The sequence below is a fragment of the Salmo salar genome, chromosome ssa09 (assembly GCF_905237065.1).
Source record: "Salmo salar chromosome ssa09, Ssal_v3.1, whole genome shotgun sequence".
In the NCBI taxonomy this organism is placed as follows: domain Eukaryota; kingdom Metazoa; phylum Chordata; class Actinopteri; order Salmoniformes; family Salmonidae; genus Salmo; species Salmo salar.
Window position 1 is genome coordinate 131,069,425 of NC_059450.1, and position 25,336 is coordinate 131,094,760.

Here is a 25,336-nt window from a genome sequence, read left to right on the forward strand (position 1 = left end):
CCAGTTCAACCCTAACCATAACCCTAACACTAGCTACATGTCCACACCCAGTTCAACCCTAACCCTAACCATAACCCTAACCCTAGCTACATGTCCACACCCAGTTCAATCCTAACCCTAACCCTAACTACATGTCCACACCCAGTTCAACCCTAACCCTAACCCTAACTACATGTCCACACCCAGTTCAACCCTAACCCTAACCCTAACTACATGTCCACACCCAGTTTATCCCTTTACCATAACCCTAACCCTAATTACATGTCCACACCCAGTTAAACCCTAACCCTAACCCTAACACTAGCTATATGTCCACACCCAGTTCAACCCTAACCATAACCCTAACTACATGTCCACACCCAGTTTATCCCTTTACCATAACCCTAACCCTAATTACATGTCCACACCCAGTTCAACCCTAACCCTAACCCTAACACTAGCTACATGTCCACACCCAGTTCAACCATAACCCTAACACTAGCTACATGTCCACACCCAGTTCAACCCTAACCATAACCCTAACCCTAGCTACATGTCCACACCCAGTTCAATCCTAACCCTAACCCTAACTACATGTCCACACCCAGTTCAACCCTAACCCTAACCCTAACTACGTCCACACCCAGTTCAACCCTAACCCTAACCCTAACTACATGTCCACACCCAGTTTATCCCTTTACCATAACCCTAACCCTAATTACATGTCCACACCTGGTTCAACCCTAACCATAACCATAACCCTAATACTAGCTATATGTCCACACCCAGTTCAACCCTAACCATAACCCTAACACTAGCTACAGGTCCACACCCAGTTCAACCCTATCCCTTAACCCTAACCCTAACACTAGCTACATGTCCACACCCAGTTCAACCATAACCCTAACACTAGCTACATGTCCACACCCGGCTCAACTCTAACCATAACCCTAACCCTAACTACATGTCCACACCCAGTTCAACCCTAACCCTAAACCCTAACACTAGCTACATGTCCACACCCAGTTCAACCCTAACCATAACCCTAACACTAACTACATGTCCACACCCAGTTCAACCCTAACCATAACCCTAACCCTAACTAAATGTCCACACCCAGTTCAACCCTAACCATAACCCTAACCCTAACTAAATGTCCACACCCAGTTCAACCCTAACCCTTAACCCTAACCCTAACACTAGCTACATGTCCACACCCAGTTCAACCCTAACCTAAACCCTAACACTAGCTACATGTCCACACCCAGTTCAACCCTAACCCTAAACCCTAACCCTAACACTAGCTACAGGTCCACACCCAGTTCAACCCTAACCCTAAACCCTAACACTAGCTACATGTCCACACCCGGCTCAACCCTAACCATAACCCTAACCCTAGCTACATGTCCACACCCAGTTTATCCCTTTACCATAACCCTAACCCTAACTACATGTCCACACCTGGCTCAACCCTAACCATAACCCTAACACTAGCTACATGTCCACACCCAGTTCAACCCTAACCCTAACCCTAGCTACATGTCCACACCCAGTTCAACCCTAACCCTTAACCCTAACCCTAACACTAGCTACATGTCCACACCCAGTTCAACCCTAACCATAACCCTAACACTAGCTACATGTCCACACCCAGTTCAACCCTAACCATAACCCTAACACTAGCTACATGTCCACTCCCAGTTCAACCCTAACCCTTAACCCTAACCCTAGCTACATGTCCACACCCAGTTCAACCCTAACCCTTAACCATAACCCTAACCCCTAACTACATGTCCACACCCAGTTCAACCCTAACCCTTAACCTTAACACTAGATACATGTCAACACCTGGCTCAACCCTAACCATAACCCTAACACTAGCTACATGTCCACACCCAGTTCAACCCTAACCCTTAACCCTAACACTAGCTACATGTCCATACCCAGTTCAACCCTAACCCTAAACCCTAACCCTAGCTACATGTCCAAACCCAGTTCAACCCTAACCCTAAACCCTAACACTAGCTACATGTCCACACCCAGTTCAACCCTAACCATAACCCTAACTACATGTCCACACCCAGTTCAACCCTAACCCTTAACCCTAACCCTAATTACATGTCCACACCCAGTTCAACCCTAACCCTAACCCTAACACTAGCTACATGTCCACACCCAGTTCATCCCTAACCCTTAACCCTAACACTAGCTACATGTCCACACCCAGTTCAACCCTAACCATAACCATAACCCTAACTACATGTCCACACCCAGTTCAACACTATCCCTTAACCCTAACCCTAACACTAGCTACATGTCCACACCCAGTTCAACCCTATCCCTTAACCCTAACCCTAACACTAGCTACATGTCCACACCCAGTTCAACCATAACCCTAACACTAGCTACATGTCCACACCCGGCTCAACCCTAACCATAACCCTAACCCTAACTACATGTCCACACTCAGTTCAACCCTAACCCTAAACCCTAACACTAGCTACATGTCCACACCCAGTTCAACCCTAACCATAACCCTAACACTAGCTACATGTCCACACCCAGTTCAACCCTAACCCTAACCCTAGCTACATGTCCACACCCAGTTCAACCCTAACCCTTAACCCTAACCCTAACACTAGCTACATGTCCACACCCAGTTCAACCCTAACCATAACCCTAACACTAGCTACATGTCCACACCCAGTTCAACCCTAACCCTTAACCCTAACCCTAGCTACATGTCCACACCCAGTTCAACCCTAACCCTTAACCATAACCCTAACCCCTAACTACATGTCCACACCCAGTTCAACCCTAACCCTTAACCTTAACACTAGATACATGTCAACACCTGGCTCAACCCTAACCATAACCCTAACACTAGCTACATGTCCACACCCAGTTCAACCCTAACCCTTAACCCTAACACTAGCTACATGTCCATACCCAGTTCAACCCTAACCCTAAACCCTAACCCTAGCTACATGTCCAAACCCAGTTCAACCCTAACCCTAAACCCTAACACTAGCTACATGTCCACACCCAGTTCAACCCTAACCATAACCCTAACACTAGCTACATGTCCACACCCAGTTCAACCCTAACCATAACCCTAACACTAGCTACATGTCCACACCCAGTTCAACCCTAACCATAACCCTAACACTAGCTACATGTCCACACCCAGTTCAACCCTAACCATAACCCTAACACTAACTACATGTCCACACCCAGTTCAACCCTATCCATAACCATAACACTAGCTACATGTCCACACCCAGTTCAACCCTAACCATAACCCTAACACTAGCTACATGTCCACACCCAGTTCAACCCTAACCCTAAACCCTAACCCTAACTACATGTCCACACCCAGTTCAACCCTAACCATAACCCTAACACTAGCTACATGTCCACACCCGGCTCAACCCTAACCATAACCCTAACCCTAGCTACATGTACACACCCAGTTTATCCCTTTACCATAACCCTAACCCTAACTACATGTCCACACCTGGCTCAACCCTAACCATAACCCTAACACTAGCTACATGTCCACACCCAGTTCAACCCTAACCCTAACCCTAGCTACATGTCCACACCCAGTTCAACCCTAACCCTTAACCCTAACCCTAACACTAGCTACATGTCCACACCCAGTTCAACCCTAACCATAACCCTAACACTAGCTACATGTCCACACCCAGTTCAACCCTAACCCTTAACCCTAACCCTAGCTACATGTCCACACCCAGTTCAACCCTAACCCTTAACCATAACCCTAACCCTAACTACATGTCCACACCCAGTTCAACCCTAACCCTTAACCCTAACCCTAACACTAGCTACATGTCCAAACCCAGTTCAACCCTAACCCTAAACCCTAACACTAGCTACATGTCCAAACCCAGTTCAACCCTAACCCTAAACCCTAACACTAGCTACATGTCCACACCCAGTTCAACCCTAACCATAACCCTAACACTAGCTACATGTCCACACCCAGTTCAACCCTAACCATAACCCTAACCCTAGCTACATGTCCACACCCAGTTCAACCCTAACCATAACCCTAACACTAGCTACATGTCCACACCCAGTTCAACCCTAACCATAACCCTAACACTAGCTACATGTCCACACCCAGTTCAACCCTAACCATAACCCTAACACTAGCTACATGTCCACACCCAGTTCAACCCTAACCCTAAACCCTAACACTAGCTACATGTCCACACCCAGTTCAACCCTAACCCTTAACCCTAACACTAGCTACATGTCCACACCCAGTTCAACCCTAACCATAACCCTAACACTAGCTACATGTCCACACCCAGTTCAACCCTAACCCTAACACTAACTACATGTCCACACCCAGTTCAACCCTAACCATAACCCTAACACTAGCTACATGTCCACACCCAGTTCAACCCTAACCCTAAACCCTAACACTAGCTACATGTCCACACCCAGTTCAACCCTAAACCCTAACACTAGCTACATGTCCACACCCAGTTCAACCCTAACCCTAAACCCTAACACTAGCTACATGTCCACACCCAGTTCAACCCTAACCATAACCATAACCCTAACACTAGCTACATGTCCACACCCAGTTCAACCCTAACCCTAACCATAACCCTAACACTAGCTACATGTCCACACCCAGTTCAACCCTAACCCTAAACCCTAACACTAGCTACATGTCCACACCCAGTTCAACCCTAACCCTAACCATAACCCTAACACTAGCTACATGTCCACACCCAGTTCAACCCTAACCCTAAACCCTAACCCTAGCTACATGTCCACACCCAGCTCAACCCTAACCCTTAACCCTAACCCTAACACTAGCTACATGTCCACACCCAGTTCAACCCTAACCATAACCTTAACTCTAACACTAGCTACATGTCCACACCCGGCTCAACCCTAACCATAACCCTAACTCTAACACTAGCTACATGTCCACACCCGGCTCAACCCTAACTCTAATTTAAATTTCTATTGTCCTCCAAAAGTGTGGACAATACCTCCAAGAGTGCAATTGATGCACTGTGGTTGGATTATGAGGAGGTAGTAACAGTACTTTTCTCTTTGCTCATTTCAGTGATAGACACAGTGGGGATTGTTCTGCCTTTTACCTCTCTTGGCAAGGACTCTGTTGACATTCCGATTCAATGAAGATAAAGGTTAAATACTGTTGATACTCAGACTTAGCGAAAATCCCATAATAATATACTCCTACCATCACATTCTTGGCATATACCACTGTCATTAGAGTCATATCTGAATACATGTTTTCTTATCACGCAGTTTCATACCCAATGTTTATTCCAGACATTTCTAGTGACATTTTGAATGATGTGTGAATGAGTGCAAGTCTATCCATCTATGTACTGTGATGGGTTAACCCAGAAGTACTGTACCTCTCTGGCCCTCAGCCAGGTTGTCATGGGATGTTCTATTTATGTGTGTCACTCTGTCATCAATATGTCCCTTTCTATCTGCCTTTCTTCCTGTCTACCTGCCTGCCTGCCTTTCTGCCTTCCTTTCTGCCTGTCTACCGGACTGCTTGTCCGCTTTTCTGCCTGTCTACCTGTCTGCTTATCCGCTTTTCTGCCTGCCTACCTGCCTGTTTCTCTGCCGTCCTGCATGCCTTTCTGCCTGCCTGTCTGCTTGCCTTTCTGCCTGCCAGTCTGCTTGTCTGCCTGCCTGCCTTTCTGTCTATCTATATGCCTTCCAGCTTCCCTGTCTACCTGCCGGCCTGCTCTGGGCTATAAATAGCCTATTTGTGGCAGTGCCAGTGTGCATAGGAGACTGACTACTGCAGGTGAATGTCGCTATTGCTGGGTGGATGGGGAGCGCCTAGCTCTCTACCATGCTACCATGCTACCAATTAAGCAGCATCAAGCAACCAGTGTTCCCATTCCAAATCACATGCTCCAGTGAAGCCCGCGTCAGCGTAGTTACAGTCTTAGAAATAGCATTTTATTTGTATGGCTACAGTAGCCAGATCCCTGGGAACCTAAGCTGCATCCTAAATGGCATCCTATTCCCTATTTAGTGCATTTCTTTTGGGCCTCTTGTCAAAAGTAATGCACTATATAGGGAATAGGGTGCCCTACTATTGGCGCCCTACTCTCTGAGATTTGACTTGTTCACACTGATTCTGCAGCGTGTCCATGGTGACGCACCTCTTATCGTCTTCTCCCCCTGCTAGTTATTCTCTTTATTAAAACCCCAGTCAGCTCAGCAGTGTGGAGGACGGAGGAGGAGGATGGAGGACGGAGGAGGAGCACAGGGCATCACCACCTGGTCACATGGAGGGCTCTGCTCCGGCTCAGTTTAGGCTATTATTAGAACTGTGATTCCCAGGCATCAGCCCACTCCTCAGGGGCCTCTGGGAAGCCTGCATGTCTCCGGGTCACCTGCCTGTCAGGAGCTTCTTTTTCCACCTCAACCAGGGGATTTCCCAGTAGGCCCTCTGCTAACAACGAAAGCCTTTTCTCCTTCCTCTGTTGAAGTCGTGATCGGTCAGAGAGTTTCTCTCTCTCCTTCTCTCTCTCTCCCTCATCAAAAACAAAGGACATGGTGATTGACTTTGGAAGGAACACTACCATGCTCACACCATCACTGATGAAAGGTGAGCCTATCGAAATAGTGGAGGAGTACAAATACTGTGTTCTAGTCACAACCGGCTGTCCTGGGATCAGTGTACTGACGCTATTTTTAAGAAAGGCCAACAGAGAATTTATTTCCTACGGAAACTGCACTTTTTTAATGTTGATCTAACCATCATGGTTCTCGTTTATAAAGCATTCATTGAGAGAATTCTATCCTACTGCTTGACCTGCTGGTTTGGGAATATCAAGGTTGCACGGAAAAATAGGTTGGGCAAGATAGTCAGGACTTGCGGGAAAATCGTGGGGCAGCAACAGCAAGAACTGTCATCTCTCTACCTGGGCAGAGCCCTCCATAAGGCGAGTAAAATAGGAGTTGACTCCTCTCACCCACTCCACTCCAGTTTCCAGCTCCTTCCCTCTAGCCTCAGGTACAGACTACCTAAGGTTAAAAAAATAGGGCCAAGTACTCTTTTATTCAGAATGCAATTCTGCAGCTTAACAAAATGTTGGACTAATTGCACTTTAGCACTTGCGCTATGAATCTGTACTTACCCTGCCTACTGCCTTGTAAATATCCTTTGCTATTTTCTTTTATTTTTCATATGTGATATGTCCTATGACTGCTGCAAAAGGAATTGACTCTCTGAGGACAAAGTTTTCTGAAGCTGAATCTCTCCATCTCTCTTTCCTTCACTCTCTCATTCCAACTCTATCTCTCTCGTTGCCAATAAGATGACAGCCTGTGGTGTTCAGACCCCAGCAGAAAGAGGTGGATTAATGGAGGGCAGGAGAGGAGGTCAGAAATTAGAGCAAGTGAGAGAGGCAGGCAGTAGGAAGACGAAAGACAAAGGGAGCAGCCGGCAATCTAAGGCGGATGGATTTCCCTCTTGGGCTGGCCACAGACCATAATCCTTCTCTCTTAGTTTTGGTTGGACTGGAGGGTCAGGAGGTCTTATACAGTTTCAGGGTGTGTAGATTTATAGCCAGGCAGTGGGTTTAAGGCTAGCTTGGCTGTTCAAACATCCGCAAGCCCCATCTGTCTCTCTGCTCTGCCAAAGAGAGAGAGGAGAGCTTTTCAGACTGAGTCAGAATGGTCAAGGGCCCTACTAAAGCCCCGGTCTCCTCTCCCAGATAACATGTGCTTACCACACACATGCTCAACCATCCTGTTATTTTACCTGCCCACTCAGAACACACACAGTGGACTGAGTTGTCAAAATCCATTATACTGAGTGATTGAGATGCAGGCTTGTATTTAAATTACAGTCAGCCTCCCTCGTCTCACTCTTTTGCAACATTCGTAGATTTGGTTTATAATTCTTCTCTCTACCTCCCTCTTCTCTTTCACCTCCCTCTCTCCTTCCATCCCTCCCTCTGCACCTCCCTCTCTCCTTCCATCTCTCCCTCTGCACCTCCCTCTCCTTCCATCCCTCCCACTGCACCTCCCTCTCTCCTTCCATCCCTCCCTCTGCACCTCCCTCTCTCCTTCCATCCCTCCCTCTGCACCTCCCTCTCTCCTTCCATCCCTCCCTCTGCACCTCCCTCTCCTTCCATCCCTCCCACTTTACCTCCATCTCTCCTTCCATCCCTCCCTCTGCACCTCCCTCCCTCTCTCCTTCCATCCCTCCCTCTGTACCTCCCTCCCTCTCTCCTTCCATCCCTCCCTCTGCACCTCCCTCTCTCCTTCCTCTTCTACCAGTCTGATGCAGGAGGGGGTGGACCTGCGTCCCGGCAGCAGCAGTAGTCTGATTTTGAACCCAGGGAGATTTGACTTCGAGGTCTCTGAATGTTTCCTGCTGGGCTGTCCACTGGGTCTGGTGCTGGCCATGAGACGCACGGTACTGCCTGCTGTCCAGGGTAGGTGTTAGAGAAACACACCCACTTCTCACACTCCTCTGTGTCCAGGCAGTCCCTGATGCAACACCTTCCCAACAATGTTTAGCTACCTCTCTGATGGACCAGATCGATCTTCATACTTATTTTGCTTGTAAAGACCACTAGTTTATAATTCTACTACATACAGCAGATGCAGCTTTTTAGAGCCTTTCTAGACTACAAATATATGTATTTTTTATTTATTTATTTAACCTTTATTTAACTAGCCAAGTCAGTTTAGAACAAATTCTTATTTACAATGACGGCCTACCCAAAGGCAAAAGGCCTCCTGCGGGGAAGGGGGCATGGGATTAAAAAATATAAATATAGGACAAAACACACATCACAACAAGAGAGACAACACAACACTACATAAAGAGATACCTAAGACAACAACATAGCATGGCAGCAACACAGCATGGTAGCAATACAACATGACAACAACATGGTAGCAACACAACATGGCAGCAGCACAACATGGCAGCAGCACAAAACATGGTACAAACATTATTGGGCACAGACAACAGCACAAAGGGCAAGAAGGTAGAGACAACAATACATCATCCAAAGCAGCCACAACTGTCAGTAAGAGTGTCCATGATTGAGTCTTTGAATTAAGAGATTGAGATAAAACTGTCCAGTTTGAGTGTTAGTTGCAGCTCGTTCCAGTCGCTAGCTGCAGCAAACTGAAAAGAGGAGCGACCCAGGGATGCGTGGGCTTTGGAGACCTTTAACAAAATGTGACTGGCAGAACGGATGTTGTATGTGGAGGATGAGGGCTGCAGTAAATATCTGGGGGGAGTGAGGCCTAAGAGGGTTTTATAAATAAGCATCAACCAGTGGGTCTTGCGACAGGTATACAGAGATGACCAGTTTACAGACGAGTATAGAGTACAGAGGTGTGTCCTATAAGGAGCATTGGTGGCAAATCTGATGGCCAAATGGTAAAGAACATCTAGCCGCTCGAGAGCACCTTTTCCTGCCAATCTATAAATGGTGTCTCCGTAATCTAGCATGGGTAGGATGGTCATCTGAATCAGGGTTAGTTTGGGAGCTGGGGTGAAAGAGGAGCGATTACGATAGAGGAAACCAAGTCTAGATTTAACTTCAGCCTGCAGCTTTGATATGTGCTGAGAGAAGGACAGTGCACCGTCTAGCCATACTCCCAAGTACTTGTATGAGGTGACTACCTCAAGCTCTAAACCCTCAGAGGTAGTAACCACACCTGTGGGGAGAGGGGCATTCTTCTTACCAAACCACATGACCTTTGTTTTGGAGGTGTTCAGAACAAGGTAAAGGGCAGAGAAAGACACTAAGAAAGCTTTGTTGTAGAGCGTTTAACACACAATCCGGGGAGGGGCCAGCAAAGTATAAGACTGTATCATCTGCATATAAATGGATGAGAGAGCTTCCTACTGCTATGTTGTTGATGTAAATTGAGAAGAGTGTGGGGCTACCTTTCCCACACATCACATTTCATACACACAAGCCTTATAATTTATTAGTTCACAGACTAAGCGCTCCCTAATCTCGGCTGTTTGCTGTCCTGTGTCCCTCAGTAAGCCAACTCCGTCCTGCCTGCACCCAGATCTTCAACCTGTTCTACCCCTCGGACCCCTCTGCCTCCAGACTGGAGCCCCTGCTGGAGCCCCTCTTCCACAAGCTGCCCCCCTTCCCCATGCCGCGCTACCAGCGCTACCCCCTGGGAGACGGACGCTCCACACTTATAGGTGAGTCAGAGGGAAACTGTTAATACAAAATCAATTCAACTAAGGAGGCGATACCGGTGTATTCTCTGTTATAATTGTATCACTGTAATGTATTAATCATATTTTGGGTTTTGCATTTCAAAGTCAGTGTGAAACATTTGGAGAATTGTAAGTAGGTTGGTTCTATAGCTGCACCATTGAGAGCATCTTGACTGGCTGCATCACCACTTGGTATGACAACAGCTTGGCATCCGACTGCAAGGCGCTACAGAGGATAGGGCGTACAGTCCAGTACATCACTGGGGCCGAGCTCCCTGCCATCCAGGACCTCTATACCAGGCGGTGTCAGAGGAAGGCCCTAAACATTGTCAAAGACTCAAGTCATAGACCGTTCTTTCTGCTATCTGGGACCAAAAGGCTCCTGAACAGCTTCTACCCCCAAGCCATAAGACTGCTGAACAGCTCCTACCCCCAAGCCATAAGACTGCTGAACTGCTTCTACCCCCAAGCCATAAGACTGCTGAACAGCTCCTACCCCCAAGCCATAAGACTGCTGAACAGCTTCTACCCCCAAGCCATAAGACTGCTGAACAGCTTCTACCCCCAAGCCATAAGGCTGCTGAACAGCTTCTACCCCCAAGCCATAAGACTGCTGAACAGCTTCTACCCCCAAGCCATAAGGCTGCTGAACAGCTCCTACCCCCAAGCCATAAGACTGCTGAACAGCTTCTACCCCCAAGCCATAAGACTGCTGAACAGCTTCTACCCCCAAGCCATAAGACTGCTGAACAGCTTCTACCCCCAAACCATAAGGCTGCTGAACAGCTTCTACCCCCAAGCCATAAGACTGCTGAACAGCTTCTACCCCCAAGCCATAAGGCTGCTGAACAGCTCCTACCCCCAAGCCATAAGACTGCTGAACAGCTTCTACCCCCAAGCCATAAGGCTGCTGAACAGCTTCTACCCCCAAGCCATAAGACTGCTGAACAGCTCCTACCCCCAAGCCATAAGACTGCTGAACAGCTTCTACCCCCAAGCCATAAGGCTGCTGAACAGCTCCTACCCCCAAGCCATAAGACTGCTGAACAGCTCCTACCCCCAAGCCATAAGGCTGCTGAACAGCTCCTACCCCCAAGCCATAAGACTGCTGAACAGCTTCTACCCCCAAGCCATAAGGCTGCTGAACAGCTTCTACCCCCAAGCCATAAGACTGCTGAACAGCTTCTACCCCCAAGCCATAAGGCTGCTGAACAGCTCCTACCCCCAAGCCATAAGGCTGCTGAACAGCTTCTACCCCCAAGCCATAAGGCTGCTGAACAGCTTCTACCCCCAAGCCATAAGACTGCTGAACAGCTTCTACCCCCAAGCCATAAGACTGCTGAACAGCTTCTACCCCCAAGCCATAAGGCTGCTGAACAGCTCATGAAATGGCAACCTGAACAAATGTTTTTCTTTTATATATGTTTTCTTTTTATTTTGGGGAGTAAATCAGCTTAAATACTCTAGATAGACTGTAGCTTCCTTCAATGTAATTATCTGCATCATTTCCAATCCACCATATATATTTTTTTCAATATATGTATAAAATATATATATATATATTTAAAATGGATCGTCCTTTATTATTTTCACCTAACCCTACCACCCCTCCCCAAATTGGAGTAAACTAATGGACAACAACACTTAGGCTTCTACTTCCAGCTTAAACATACTATATACATTTAACAGACACAATGTATTTTACATTAGTTAAGTTGTGTTTGTTTTTAATCCCATCCTTCAGCTACCCTCAACCCCTCCCATCTACCTCTGAAGACCATCCAGTTTTTATTTCTATTTGCCATGTATTTTTAAACTGTGCTGTGATGTTTCACAAATGTTCTGAACCTTTTTATTGTCATAGTTTCTACAGGTTGTAAATTAAAGATACACATTTTTATTATTATATTATTGATCAATTTATTATGACTTTTTAAATCACCCAGCAGTGCTATTTACAGAGTTAACTCCAGGTAAATGTTGCAATTCTTCAGCTACATTCCTAAACCTGCGACTATTTGCATTGTAGTTTTTTTTGTGGACTGACTCTATGCACACTCCCTGGACTCTACCCACACACTCACGCATACTACACTGACACTCCAACACACACACACACACACACACACACACACACACACACACACACACACACACACACACACACACACACACACACACACACACGCGCACACATGCATATTGATGCCACACACACACTCATACAGACACACTTTGACACTCCTTCAACCTCTTCACATCCGCTGCTGCTACTCTGTTTATTATCTATCCTGATTGCCTAGTCACCTTTAACCCTAGCTACATGTACATTTTAACTCACTTACCTCAACTACCTCGTACCCCTGCACATTGACTCAGTACCGGTACTCCTTGTATATAGCCTCGTTATTGTTATTTTATTGTGTTACTATTTCCTTTTTTTATGTATACATTTTTTATTACGCTATAATTCTGCGTTGTTGGGAAAGGGCTCGTTAGTAAACATTTCACAGTTAAGTCTATACCTGTTGTATTCGGCTCATGTGACAAATACATTTGATTTGGTGTGTAGTGAGAAGGTAATGCTAGGATTTATTATATTCTGAAACACACACACAAATGCGTGCACATCCACACTCTCACACACACACACACACACACACACACACACACACACACACACAGTGGTGGAACTGAGGCTCTCACTGTCTGTTTTCCTAACAGAAACATAGGCGAGTCTGGCCCAAAGCCTTGCATTTCAAAGTCATTATAATTCATCCTCTTGTGTGTTACGTTAACCTGAGACCTCTCTGAGGATCAGACTCAGACGCGTGTGTGTGTGTGTGTGTGTGTGTGTGTGTGTGTGTGTGTGTGTGTGTGTGTGTGTGTGTGTGTGTGTGTGTGTGTGTGTGTGTGTGTGTGTGTGTGTGTGTGTGTGTGGTATTACTGGGCTAGATGTGTCAGGGTAGGTAGGTACTAGGTAGCACAATAATCCCAGCAGGGACAGGAGGGCTGGCTTTAACACTCTAATGAAGCACCGATTTATTTAAATAATGTTTTTAGCCTCCTTCTGGGACTTTGAGACTTAAACACCTTGCCTCTGCCCCTGCTTCTCTCAAGGTAAATCATAGGGCGATAGTAGTACGAAGGATGTACAGTACACTGCAACCTACGGCCGTTCTGGTTCTGTCCAGGGGGTGTACTTGTACATCAAGCTGCTTCACGCTACAGAAACAGGAGAAAGGCTTCTGCCCTATAGTTCATAAGGGAGTGCCACAGACATAAAATGCTGAAGGAAACCTACTTACATGAAGTAACCGCAAATAATTACAATAATGTCACAACAACGGCAAATTAGCTGTTAGCAACTCCCCACATTAGCAAACTGCTTACTGACAATATGTGTCATCCTATTCAGAAGTCCCTGTCAGTTAGAAAACATGATGTTTAATTAGAGGGGAGGAATCTCATGGTGCATCAGTAGTTTGCGAGACGGGTGTTCAGCAAGGAGACACTTTCACACTCTCACAGTCCTCCTATAGGGAATAGGGTGTCATTTGGGACACAGCCACAGCCTCTCACAGCATTGCTGATTTTTAATTACGCCACTAAATCCACTGATCAGGCTCAGAGGCTGTCAAAGTATGAGTTAAATTAAAACACACCCACGCAGCAGCACACACACACACACACACACACACACACACACACACACACACACACACACACACACACACACACACACACACACACACTGAAACACGAATTTCCTTTGGTGCTATAATGTGGAAATGATTTAAAGCGATGGTGACATGGAGAAGCGATATAATCCTACTCCAATGGTTAAGGCTCTACCATCAGTACCCATCCACATTGTGGAGGCTTTATTGTGAGGAAGGGCAGTAATACAGAGAAAATAATCTTTCTGTTTGGTTGTTTTTCTATTGACTGAAATGCAACTGTAATAGACAAACAGCCAAGGCTCTGCAACTGTCAACTGCTGAGTTTGTATGGTTATGTCTTTCATATCGCACAGGAAGAGTTCAGTCCTTGCATTGCACTGCAGCAATATTATACATATGCACACACACACACACACAAACACACATACACACCCATGCACACACCACACACACAGAGAGAGAACAGTATGCCTTTGAAGCCAGGCTGTAGTAAAGAGACGTTTCAAGGCCCCAGTATAATCATGAAAATCTCCTCCTTCTGTCTGCTGTTCACAACAACATTGGTGCTTTCATTCTCCTTAACTCCCCTCCATTTCAATACTGATAGTGGAGTTGTGGTCTCTATCTCCTGGTTCTCCTGGTGCCTCCTACCCCCTTGCCCCCCTACCCACCTGCCCTCTCCTCTCACCCCTCGCCTACCCACCTGCCCTCTCCCCCCTCTCCTACCCACCTGCCCTCTCACCCCTCGCCTACCCACCTGCCCTCTCCTCCCTCTCCTACCCACCTGCCCTCTCCTCCCTCTCCTACCCACCTGCCCTCTCCTCTCACCCCTCTCCTACCCACCTGCCCTCTCCTCTCCCCCCTCTCCTACCCACCTGCCCTCTCCTCTCCCCCCTCTCCTACCCACCTGCCCTCTCCTCTCACCCCTCGCCTACCCACCTGCCGGTCTCCCCCCTCTCCTACCCACCTGCCCTCTCCTCTCCCCCTCTCCTACCCACCTGCCCTCTCCCCCCTCTCCTACCCACCTGCCCTCTCCTCTCCCCCCTTTCTCCTACCCACCTGCCCTCTCCTCTACCCCCTCTCCTGCCCACCTGCCCTCTCCCCCTCTCCTACCCACCTGCCCTCTCCTCTCCCCCCTCTCCTACCCACCTGCCCTCTCCTCTCACCCCTCGCCTACCCACCTGCCCTCTCCTCTCCCCCCTCTCCTACCCACCTGCCCTCTCCCCCTCGCCTACCCACCTGCCCTCTCCTCTCCCCCTCTCCTACCCACCTGCCCTCTCCTCTCACCCCTCGCCTACCAACCTGCCCTCTCCCCTCTCTCCTACCCACCTGCCCTCTCCTCTCACCCCTCGCCTACCCACCTGCCCTCTCCCCCCTCTCCTACCCACCTGCCCACTCCTCTCGCCTACCCACCTGCCCTCTCCCCCTCTCCTACCCACCTGCCCTCTCCTCTCCCCCTCTCCTACCCACCTGCCCTCTCCTCTCCCCCCTCTCCTACCCACCTGCCCTCTCCTCTCCCCCTCGCCTACCCACCTGCCCTCTCCTCTCCCCCTCTCCTACCCACCTGCCCTCTCCTGTCCCCCCTCTCCTACCCACCTGCACTCTCCTCTCACCCCTCGCCTACCCACCTGCCCTCTCCTCTCACCTCTCGCCTACCCACCTGCCCTCTCCCCCCTCTCCTACCCACCTGCCCTCTCCTCTCCCCCCTCTCCTACCCACCTGCCCTCTCCTCTCCCCCCTCTCCTACCCACCTGCCCTCTCCTCTCCCCCCTCTCCTACCCACCTGCCCTCTCCTCTCACCCCTCACCTACCCACCTGCCCTCTCCCCTCTCTCCTACCCACCTGCCCTCTCCTCTCACCCCTCGCCTACCCACCTGCCCTCTCCCCCTCTCCTACCCACCTGCCCTCTCCTCTCACCTCTCGCCTACCCACCTGCCCTCTCCCCCTCTCCTATCCACCTGCCCTCTCCTCTCCCCCCTCTCCTACCCACCTGCCCTCTCCTCTCCCCCCTCTCCTACCCACCTGCCCTCTCCTCTCCCCCTCGCCTACCCACCTGCCCTCTCCTCTCACCCCTCTCCTACCCACCTGCCCTCTCCTCTCCCCCTCTCCTACCCACCTGCCCTCTCCTGTCCCCCCTCTCCTACCCACCTGCACTCTCCTCTCACCCCTCTCCTACAGTACCTTCCTGCCCACTCCTCTCACCCCTCTCCTTCCCCCTGCCCTCTCCTCTCACCCCTCTCCTACAGTACCTTCCTGCCCACTCCTCTCACCCCTCGCCTTCCCCCTGCCCTCTCCTCTCACCCGTCTCCTTCCCCCTGCCCTCTCCTCTCACCCCTCTCCTTCCCCCTGCCCTCTCCTCTCACCCCTCTCCTTCCCCCCTGCCCTCTCCTCTCACCCCTCTCCTTCCCCCCTGCCCTCTCCTCTCACCCCTCTCCTTCCCCCCTGCCCTCTCCTCTCACCCGTCTCCTACCCCCTGCCCTCTGCTCTCACCCCTCTTTTACCCCCCCCACCCCCCCACCCTCTTCTCTCACCTCTCCTATGTCTCTGCCCTCCTCTCTCACCCCTCTCCTCTCACCCCTCTCGTACCTCCCTGTCCTCTCCTCTCACCCCTCTCCTACCTCCCTGTCATTACCTCTCCCCGCAGATACTGTCATCTCGCTCCCTATTTCTCTCTCTATCTTTCCCTATACCTCGCTCCCTCTCTGCATCTCGTCTCTCGTTCCCACCCTCTCTGTTTCACCCGCAGATTCTGCCTTACTTTCTTTCAAACATTTTATTTTATATTTTGCATTAAATGACAGTCAACAACATTCAGAGGATTCTGTCTTTCTCTCATCTCAATTCAATTAAATTCAAGGGGCTTTATTGGCATGGAAACATATGTTAACATTGCCAAAGCAAGTTAAGTAGATAATATACAAAAGTGAAATAAACAATAAAAATGAACAGTAAACATTACACTCACAGAAGTTCCAAAAGAATAAAGACATTACAAATGTCATATTATGTATATATACAGTGTTGTAACGATGTATAAATGGTTAAAGAACAAAAGGGAAAATACAGTTGAAGTCAAAGTTTACATTCACTTAGGTCATTAAAACTCGTTTTTCAACCACTCCACAAATTTCTTGTTAACAAAATTTAGTTTTGGCAAGTCGGTTAGGACATCTACTTTGTGCATGACACAAGTAATTTGTCCAAAAATTGTTTACAGACAGATTATTTCACTGTATCACAATTCCAGTGGGTCAGAAGTTTACATACACTAAGTTGACTGTGCCTTTAAACAGTTTGGAAAATTCCAGAAAATGATGTCATGGTTTTAGAAGCTTCTGATAGGCTAATTGACATCATTTGAGTCAATTGGAGGTGTACCTGTGGATGTATTTCAAGGCCTACCTTCAAACTCAGTGCCTCTTTGCTTGACATCATGGGAAAATCTAAAGAAATCAGCCAAGACCTCAGAAAAGAAATTGTAGGGCTAAAGTTCACCTTCCAACGGGACAACAGCGCTAAGCACACAGCCAAGACAATGCAGGAGTGGTGTCACGACTCCTGCCGAGGGTGACTCCTCTCCCTGTTCGGGTGGCGCTCGGCAGTCGTCGTCACCGGCCTACTAGCTGCCACCGATCCCTTTTTCCCTTTTCGGTTGTTTTTGTCTTGATTGTTTGCACCTGTATATGATTAGTGTTTAGTGGAGTATTTAAGCCCGTTTCCCCACCTGTTCTGTGTGCGGGCTTACTTTCTGTTGTCGACTGTTGTTTATGCAGTGGTACGTGTTATTGGATCATTGTGTTTGTTGGATCACACCCAGTTGTGTTTTCGTGGGTGTACTTTTCTTTTACGGTGCAATTCATTAAAAGCCATTAGCAACTACTCCTGTTTCCTGCGCCTGACTCCGCACCCACTACTGCAATCGTTACGAGTGGCTTCGGGACAAGCCTCTGAATGTCCTTGAGTGGCCCAGCCAGAGCCCGGACCTCAACCCGAACATCTCTGGAGAGACCAGAAAATAGTTGTGCAGCATCGCTCCCCATCCAACCTAACACAGCTTGAGAGTCTGCTTGGTTCATCCTTGGGAGCAATTTCCAAATGCCTGAAGGTACCACGTTCATCTGTATAAACAATACTACGCAAGTATAAACACCATGGGACCACGCAGCCGTCATACCGCTCAGGAAGGAGACGCGTTCTGTCTCCTAGAGATGAACGTACTTTGGTGCGAAAAGTGCAAATCAATCCCAGAACAACAGCAAAGGATCTTGTGAAGATGATGACCATAAAGATAATGACCATCGTCATGTTTGGAGGAAAAAGGGGGAGGCTTGCAAGCCGAAGAACACCATCCCAACCGTGAAGCATGGGGGTGGCAGCATCATGTTGTGGGGGTGCTTTGCTGCAGGAGGGGCTGGTGCACTTCACAAAATAGATGGCATCACGAGGGAGGAAAATGATGTGGATATATTGAAGCAACATCTCAAGTCATCAGTCAGGAAGTTAAAGCTTGGTCGCAAATGGGTCTTCCAAATGAACAATGACCCCAAGCATACTTCCAAAGTTGTGGCAAAATGGCTTAAGGACAATAAAGTCAAGGTATTGGAGTGGCCATCATAAAGCACTGACCTCAATCCTATAGAACATTTGGGGGCAGAACTGAAAAAGCATGTGCGAGCAAGGAGGCCTACAAACCGGATTCAGTTACACCAGCTCTGTCAGAAGGAATGGGCCAAAATTCACCCAACTTATTGTGGGAAGCTTGTGGAAGACTACCCGAAATGTTTGACCCAAGTTAAACAATTTAAAGGCAATGCTACCAAATACTAATTGAGTGTATGTAAACTTCTGACCCACTGGGAATGTGATGAAAGAAATAAAAGCTGAAATAAATAACTCTCTACTATTATTCTGACATTTCACATTCTTAAAATAAACTGGTGATCCTAACTAACCTAAAACAGGGAATTTTTACTAGGATTAAATGTCAGGAATTGTGAAAAACTGAGTTAAAATGTATTTCGCTAATGTGTATGTAAACTTCTGACTTCAACTGTAAATAAGCATAAAAATGGGTTGTTTTTACAATGGTGTTTGTTCTTCACTTGTTGACCTTCTCTTCTGGCAACAGGTCACAAATCTTGCTGCTGTGATGGCACACTGTGGTATTTCACCCAGTAGATATGGGAGTTTATCAAAATCGGGTTTGTTTTCGAAATCTTTGTGGATCTGTGTAATCTGAGGGAAATATGTGTCTCTAATATGGTCATACATTGGGCAGGAGGTTAGGAAGTGCAGCTCAGTTTCCACCTCATTTTGTGGGCAGTGTGCACATAGCCTGTCTTCTCTTGAGAGCCAGGTCTGCCTATGGCAGCCTTTCTCAATAGCAAGGCTATGCTCACTGAGTCTGTGCATAGTCAAAACTTTCCTTAAGTGTGGGTCAGTCACAATGATCAGGTATTCTGCCACTGTGTACTCTCTGTTTAGGGCCAAATAGCATTCTAGTTTGCTCTGTTTTTTTGTTAATTCTTTCCAATGTGTCAAGTAATTCTCTTTTTGTTTTCCCTTGATTTGGTTGTGTCTAATTGTGTTGCTGTCCTAGAGCTCTGTGGGGTGTGTTTGTGAACAGAGCCCCAGGACCAGCTTGCTTAGGGGACTCTTCTCCAGGTTCATCTCTCTGTAGGTGATGGCTTTGTTATGGAAGGTTTGGGAATCGCTTCCTTTTAGGTGGTTGTAGAATTTAACGGCTCTTTTCTGGATTTTGATAATTAGCAGGTATCAGCCTAATTCTACTCTGCATGCATTATTTGGTGTTTTACGTTGTACACGGAAGATGTTTTTGCTGAATTCTGCATGCAGAGTCTCAATCATCTCTCTCTCTCTCTTTCTCTCTCATCTATCTTTCTCTCTCTCTGTCACTCTCTCAACCTCTGTTTCTCCTCCAGCAAACATTGTTAAAACCTGGTGTTGTTTCTTTCTCTCAACAGAGAGTGTGTCACAGTCAGAGTCCCCTGTCTGTGTGCAGTGTGCTGTGAAAGTCCCCACTAACACTAAAGTGACAGAGGATGAGGGCTCCACTGAGAGTAGATGGAACGGGGCTCATTAAAAATAGAAGATGTGTGCGTGCGTGCGCTCGTGCGTAAGCTCGTGCGTGCGCTCGTGCGTGCGCTCGTGCGTGCGCTCGTGCGTGCGCTCGTGCGTGCGCATGTGTTGTGTCAGGGTTAGTAGAATGTGGTGTCGGACATTTGGCCTGTGTAACGGCCGTTGTCAGAATTAGACCAAGGTGCAGCGGAGGATGTGTTCATCATTAGAATTTTAATTGAAAAAGAGAACACTTGACAAAAATAAACCAAAGACGACAGCAAAACAGTCCTGTCAGGAAAACACACTAACAGAATACAATCACCCACAAAACCCAAAGGAAAAACAGGCTACTTATGTGTGACTCCCAATAAGCAACAACGAACTACAGCTGTGCCTGATTGGGAGCCACACACGGCCAAACCAAAGAAACAAACCAACATAGAAAAATAAACATAGAACGCCCACCCAATGTAACACCCTGGCCTAACCAAAATAAAGAACAAAAAACCCCTCTCTATTGCCAGGGCGTTACAGCCTGCAGCATTTTCATTTAAAGGGCATTTGAGAAATGTACTGTATCCATATGCATTGGGTGCGTAATGGTGTTCAGAATGACAAAATAACATTTAGATTATGGTTATTCCTCTTAACCATACATGCAACTCGACGACGCAAGAACATTTAGAAAAGGGGAGATCTAAAGATGCAATAACTAGCATGGATTGCTAATATGACTAGAATTGTGCCATTGGCTACTGGAGAAAGAAACCTCCCTACCGTTTCGTATATGCACTTGAATGGCAAATGGTAAGCGCACTTCAATTGACAAATAAAGCTCTTTTTAGTAGCTATTTTTAATTGTGGCCATCAAAACCGTTTTTAACACGTGATTGCATTTAGAATGGTTACGCAATCATTGGGCTTATAAAAGCACGTTTCACTCTAGCAGCAACATGAGCTGTTTGAATAGCTGTAGCAGCTCATAGGCTCTGTATCTGTACACTGTGCTTGTGTGATAAACGACTAATGAAAATACACACGCACCAATTGAATTCCACAAAATTATGCAAATGAACCTATAGACTGATAAGGATGACCGGTCAAATATATTTCCACTGACAGGTTTTTCCAACAATGAATAGGATAAAAAGCATTATTTTGCAATTGGATTTTTATTATTCTCCCTGACCGTTGGCTTGCACCAGTTTTATTTATCAGCTTTTCATTTTTTTGATAGGCTAATGGAAACCCTAGTGTATTTGTGTGTATGTGTGTGTGTGTGTGTGTGTGTGTGTGTGTGTGTGTATGTGTGTGTGTGTGTGTGTGTGTGTGTGTTTGTGTGTGTGTATTTGTGTGCACGTGGGTCCATTCATGTGCTTGCGTACATGCATTTGTAAAAGGATACAACAGATGAAGGAAAATATCTGTCACACCCAGTCACATCTTCTACACTAATTGCCATACAACAGAACATTAATTTCACTCTCATAGGCACACACTGTAGTATGCTGATTGTTTACATTCCAACATTTACTCAGCCCTGTGTGACACTGTGAATATGTATGTGACCATCCTTGCCACCTTTCCCCATGCCTATAAAAAGACCAGTCTAAACGGTTAGTTTTTCTTGGCCACCATAACCACAGGCCTGTATTAGCTCCACCTGATTCCCCCACACGCCTGCCTGGGAAAGCAGCCTGGAGTTGCTATTCTGCTGCGGCTGCCAGTCCCTTACAGACAGGGGAAATTAGACTGACAGCCGGATAGTGTGGAGGAGCATCCAATGCTTTGTTTAAACGCTCCACTAAAGGTCACAGCGGCAGCAACACACAAAGAGTTAACCTCACAGGAATGGATTGCGTAATGACAGTAGACATCCTTTAAGGTCCGAGCTGATAGACGATGGCTCACAATAACATATTTTGATATGCAGACATGCAAACACACAGGAATATAGTCACACACACACACACACACACACACACACACACACACACACACACAGACACAGACACACACACACACACACCGGGGCCAAGCTTCCTGCCATCCAGGACCTCTATACCAGGTGGTGTCAGAGGAAGGCCCTAAAAATCGTCAGACTCCAGCCACCCTAGTCATAGACTGTTCCCTCTGCTACCGCACGGCAAGCGGTACCGGGGTGCCAAGTCTAGGTCCAAGAGACTTCTAAACAGCTTCTATCCTCAAGCCATAAGACTACTGAACAGCTAATCAAATGGCTACCCAGAATATTTGCACCCCCCCACGCTGCTACTACTCTGTTCTTATCTATGCATAGCCACTTTAACAACCCTACCTGCATGTACATAATTATCTCAATTACCTCGACACCGGTGCCCCGACACATTGACACATTGACTCTGTACCGGTTCCCCCTGTATATAGCCTCCACATTGACTCTGTACCGGTACCCCCTGTACATAGCCTCCACATTGACTCTGTACCGGTACCCCCTGTACATAGCCTCCACATTGACTCTGTACCGGTTCCCCCTGTATATAGCCTCCACATTGACTCTGTACCGGTACCCCCTGTACATAGCCTCCACATTGACTCTGTACCGGTACCCCCTGTATATAGCCTCCACATTGACACATTGACTCTGTACCGGTACCCCCTGTATATAGCCTCCACATTGACACATTGACTCTGTACCAGTACCCCCTGTATATAGCCTCCACATTGACACATTGACTCTGTACCGGTACCCCCTGTATATAGCCTCCACATTGACACATTGACTTTGTACCGGTACCCCCTGTATATAGCCTCCACATTGACACATTGACTCTGTACCGGTACCCCCTGTATATAGCCTCCACATTGACTCTGTACCGGTACCCCCTGTATATAGCCTCCACATTGACTCTGTACCGGTACCCCCTGTATATAGCCTCCACATTGACTCTGTACCGGTACCCCCTGTATATAGCCTCCACATTGACTCTGTACCGGTACCCCCTGTATATAGCCTCCACATTGACTCTCTTACGGTACCCCCTGTATATAGCCTCCACATTGACTCTGTAACGGTACCCCCTGTATATAGCCTCCACATTGACACATTGACTCTGTAACGGTACCCCCTGTATATAGCCTCCACATTGACACATTGACTCTGTATCGGTACCCCCTGTATATAGCCTCCACATTGACACATTGACTCTGTATCGGTACCCCCTGTATATAGCCTCCACATTGACACATTGACTCTGTATCGGTACCCCCTGTATATAGCCTCCACATTGACTCTGTAACGGTACCCCCTGTATATAGCCTCCACATTGACTCTGTACCGGTACCCCCTGTATATAGCCTCCACATTGACTCTGTACCGGTTCCCCCTGTATATAGCCTCAACATTGACTCTGTAACGGTACCCCCTGTATATAGCCTCCACATTGACTCTGTAACGGTACCCCCTGTATATAGCCTCCACATTGACTCTGTAACGGTACCCAAATCAAATCAAATGTATTTATATAGCCCTTCGTACATCAGCTGATATCTCAAAGTGCTGTACAGAAACCCAGCCTAAAACCCCAAACAGCAAGCAATGCATGTGAAAGAAGCACGGTGGCTAGGAAAAACTCCCTAGGAAAAACTCCCTAGAAAGGCCAAAAACCTAGGAAGAAACCTAGAGAGGAACCAGGCTATGAGGGGTGGCCAGTCCTCTTCTGGCTGTGCAGGGTGGATATTATAACAGAACATGGTCAAGATGTTAAAATGTTCATAAATGACCAGAATGGTCAAATAATAATAATCATAGTAGTTGTCGAGGGTGCAACAAGCACGTCCGGTGAACAGGTCAGGGTTCCATAGCCGCATGCAGAACAGTTGAAACTGGAGCAGCAGCACGGCCAGGTGGACTGGGGACAGCAAGGAGTCATCATGCCAGGTAGTCCTGAGGCATGGTCCTAGGGCTCAGGTCCTCCGAGAGAAAGACAGAAAGAGAGAAAGAGAGAATTAGAGAGAGCATATTTAAATTCACACAGGACACCGGATAAGACAAGAGAAATACTCCAGATGTAACAGACTGACCCTAGCCCCCCGACACATAAACTACTGCAGCATAAATACTGGAGGCTGAGACAGGAGGGATCAGAAGACACTGTGGCCCCATCCGATGATACCCCCGGACAGGGCCAAACAGATACCCCCTGTATATAGCCTCCACATTGACACATTGACTCTGTACCGGTACCCTCTGTATATAGCCTCCACATTGACACATTGACTCTGTATCGGTACCCCCTGTATATAGCCTCCACATTGACACATTGACTCTGTACCGGTACCCCCTGTATATAGCCTCCACATTGACACATTGACTCTGTACCGGTACCCTCTGTATATAGCCTCCACATTGACACATTGACTCTGTAACGGTACCCTCTGTATATAGCATCCACATTGACACATTGACTCTGTACCGGTACCCTCTGTATATAGCCTCCACATTGACACATTGACTCTGTACCGGTACCCTCTGTATATAGCCTCCACATTGACACATTGACTCTGTAACGGTACCCTCTGTATATAGCCTCCACATTGACACATTGACTCTGTACCGGTACCCCCTGTATATAGCCTCCACATTGACACATTGACTCTGTAACGGTACCCTCTGTATATAGCCTCCACATTGACACATTGACTCTGTAACGGTACCCCCTGTATATAGCCTCCACATTGACACATTGACTCTGTACCGGTACCCCCTGTATATAGCCTCCACATTGACACATTGACTCTGTAACGGTACCCTCTGTATATAGCCTCCACATTGACACATTGACTCTGTAACGGTACCCCCTGTATATAGCCTCCACATTGACACATTGACTCTGTACCGGTACCCCCTGTATATAGCCTCCACATTGACTCTGTACCGGTACCCCCTGTATATAGCCTCCACATTGACACATTGACTCTGTAACGGTACCCCCTGTATATAGCCTCCACATTGACACATTGACTCTGTACCGGTACCCCCTGTATATAGCCTCCACATTGACACATTGACTCTGTAACGGTACCCTCTGTATATAGCCTCCACATTGACACATTGACTCTGTACCGGTACCCCCTGTATATAGCCTCCACATTGACACATTGACTCTGTAACGGTACCCCCTGTATATAGCCTCCACATTGACACATTGACTCTGTAACGGTACCCTCTGTATATAGCCTCCACATTGACACATTGACTCTGTACCGGTACCCTCTGTATATAGCCTCCACATTGACACATTGACTCTGTACCGGTACCCCCTGTATATAGCCTCCACATTGACACATTGACTCTGTACCG

The 25,336-nt window shown here is 47.5% G+C and overlaps 1 protein-coding gene across 1 annotated transcript in view; it reads left to right on the forward strand.

Annotated features, from left to right (window-relative positions):
- The window catches only part of LOC106612781 (membrane-associated phosphatidylinositol transfer protein 3), a 177,180-nt gene that overhangs the window by 107,452 nt on the left and 44,392 nt on the right, over positions 1 to 25,336 (forward strand). Inside the window, exons 9-10 of the mRNA XM_045724624.1 lie at positions 8,308 to 8,465; positions 10,043 to 10,213. Of these exons, the coding sequence (XP_045580580.1) occupies positions 8,308 to 8,465; positions 10,043 to 10,213 (329 nt within the window). The remainder of the gene's footprint in view (positions 1 to 8,307; positions 8,466 to 10,042; positions 10,214 to 25,336) is intronic.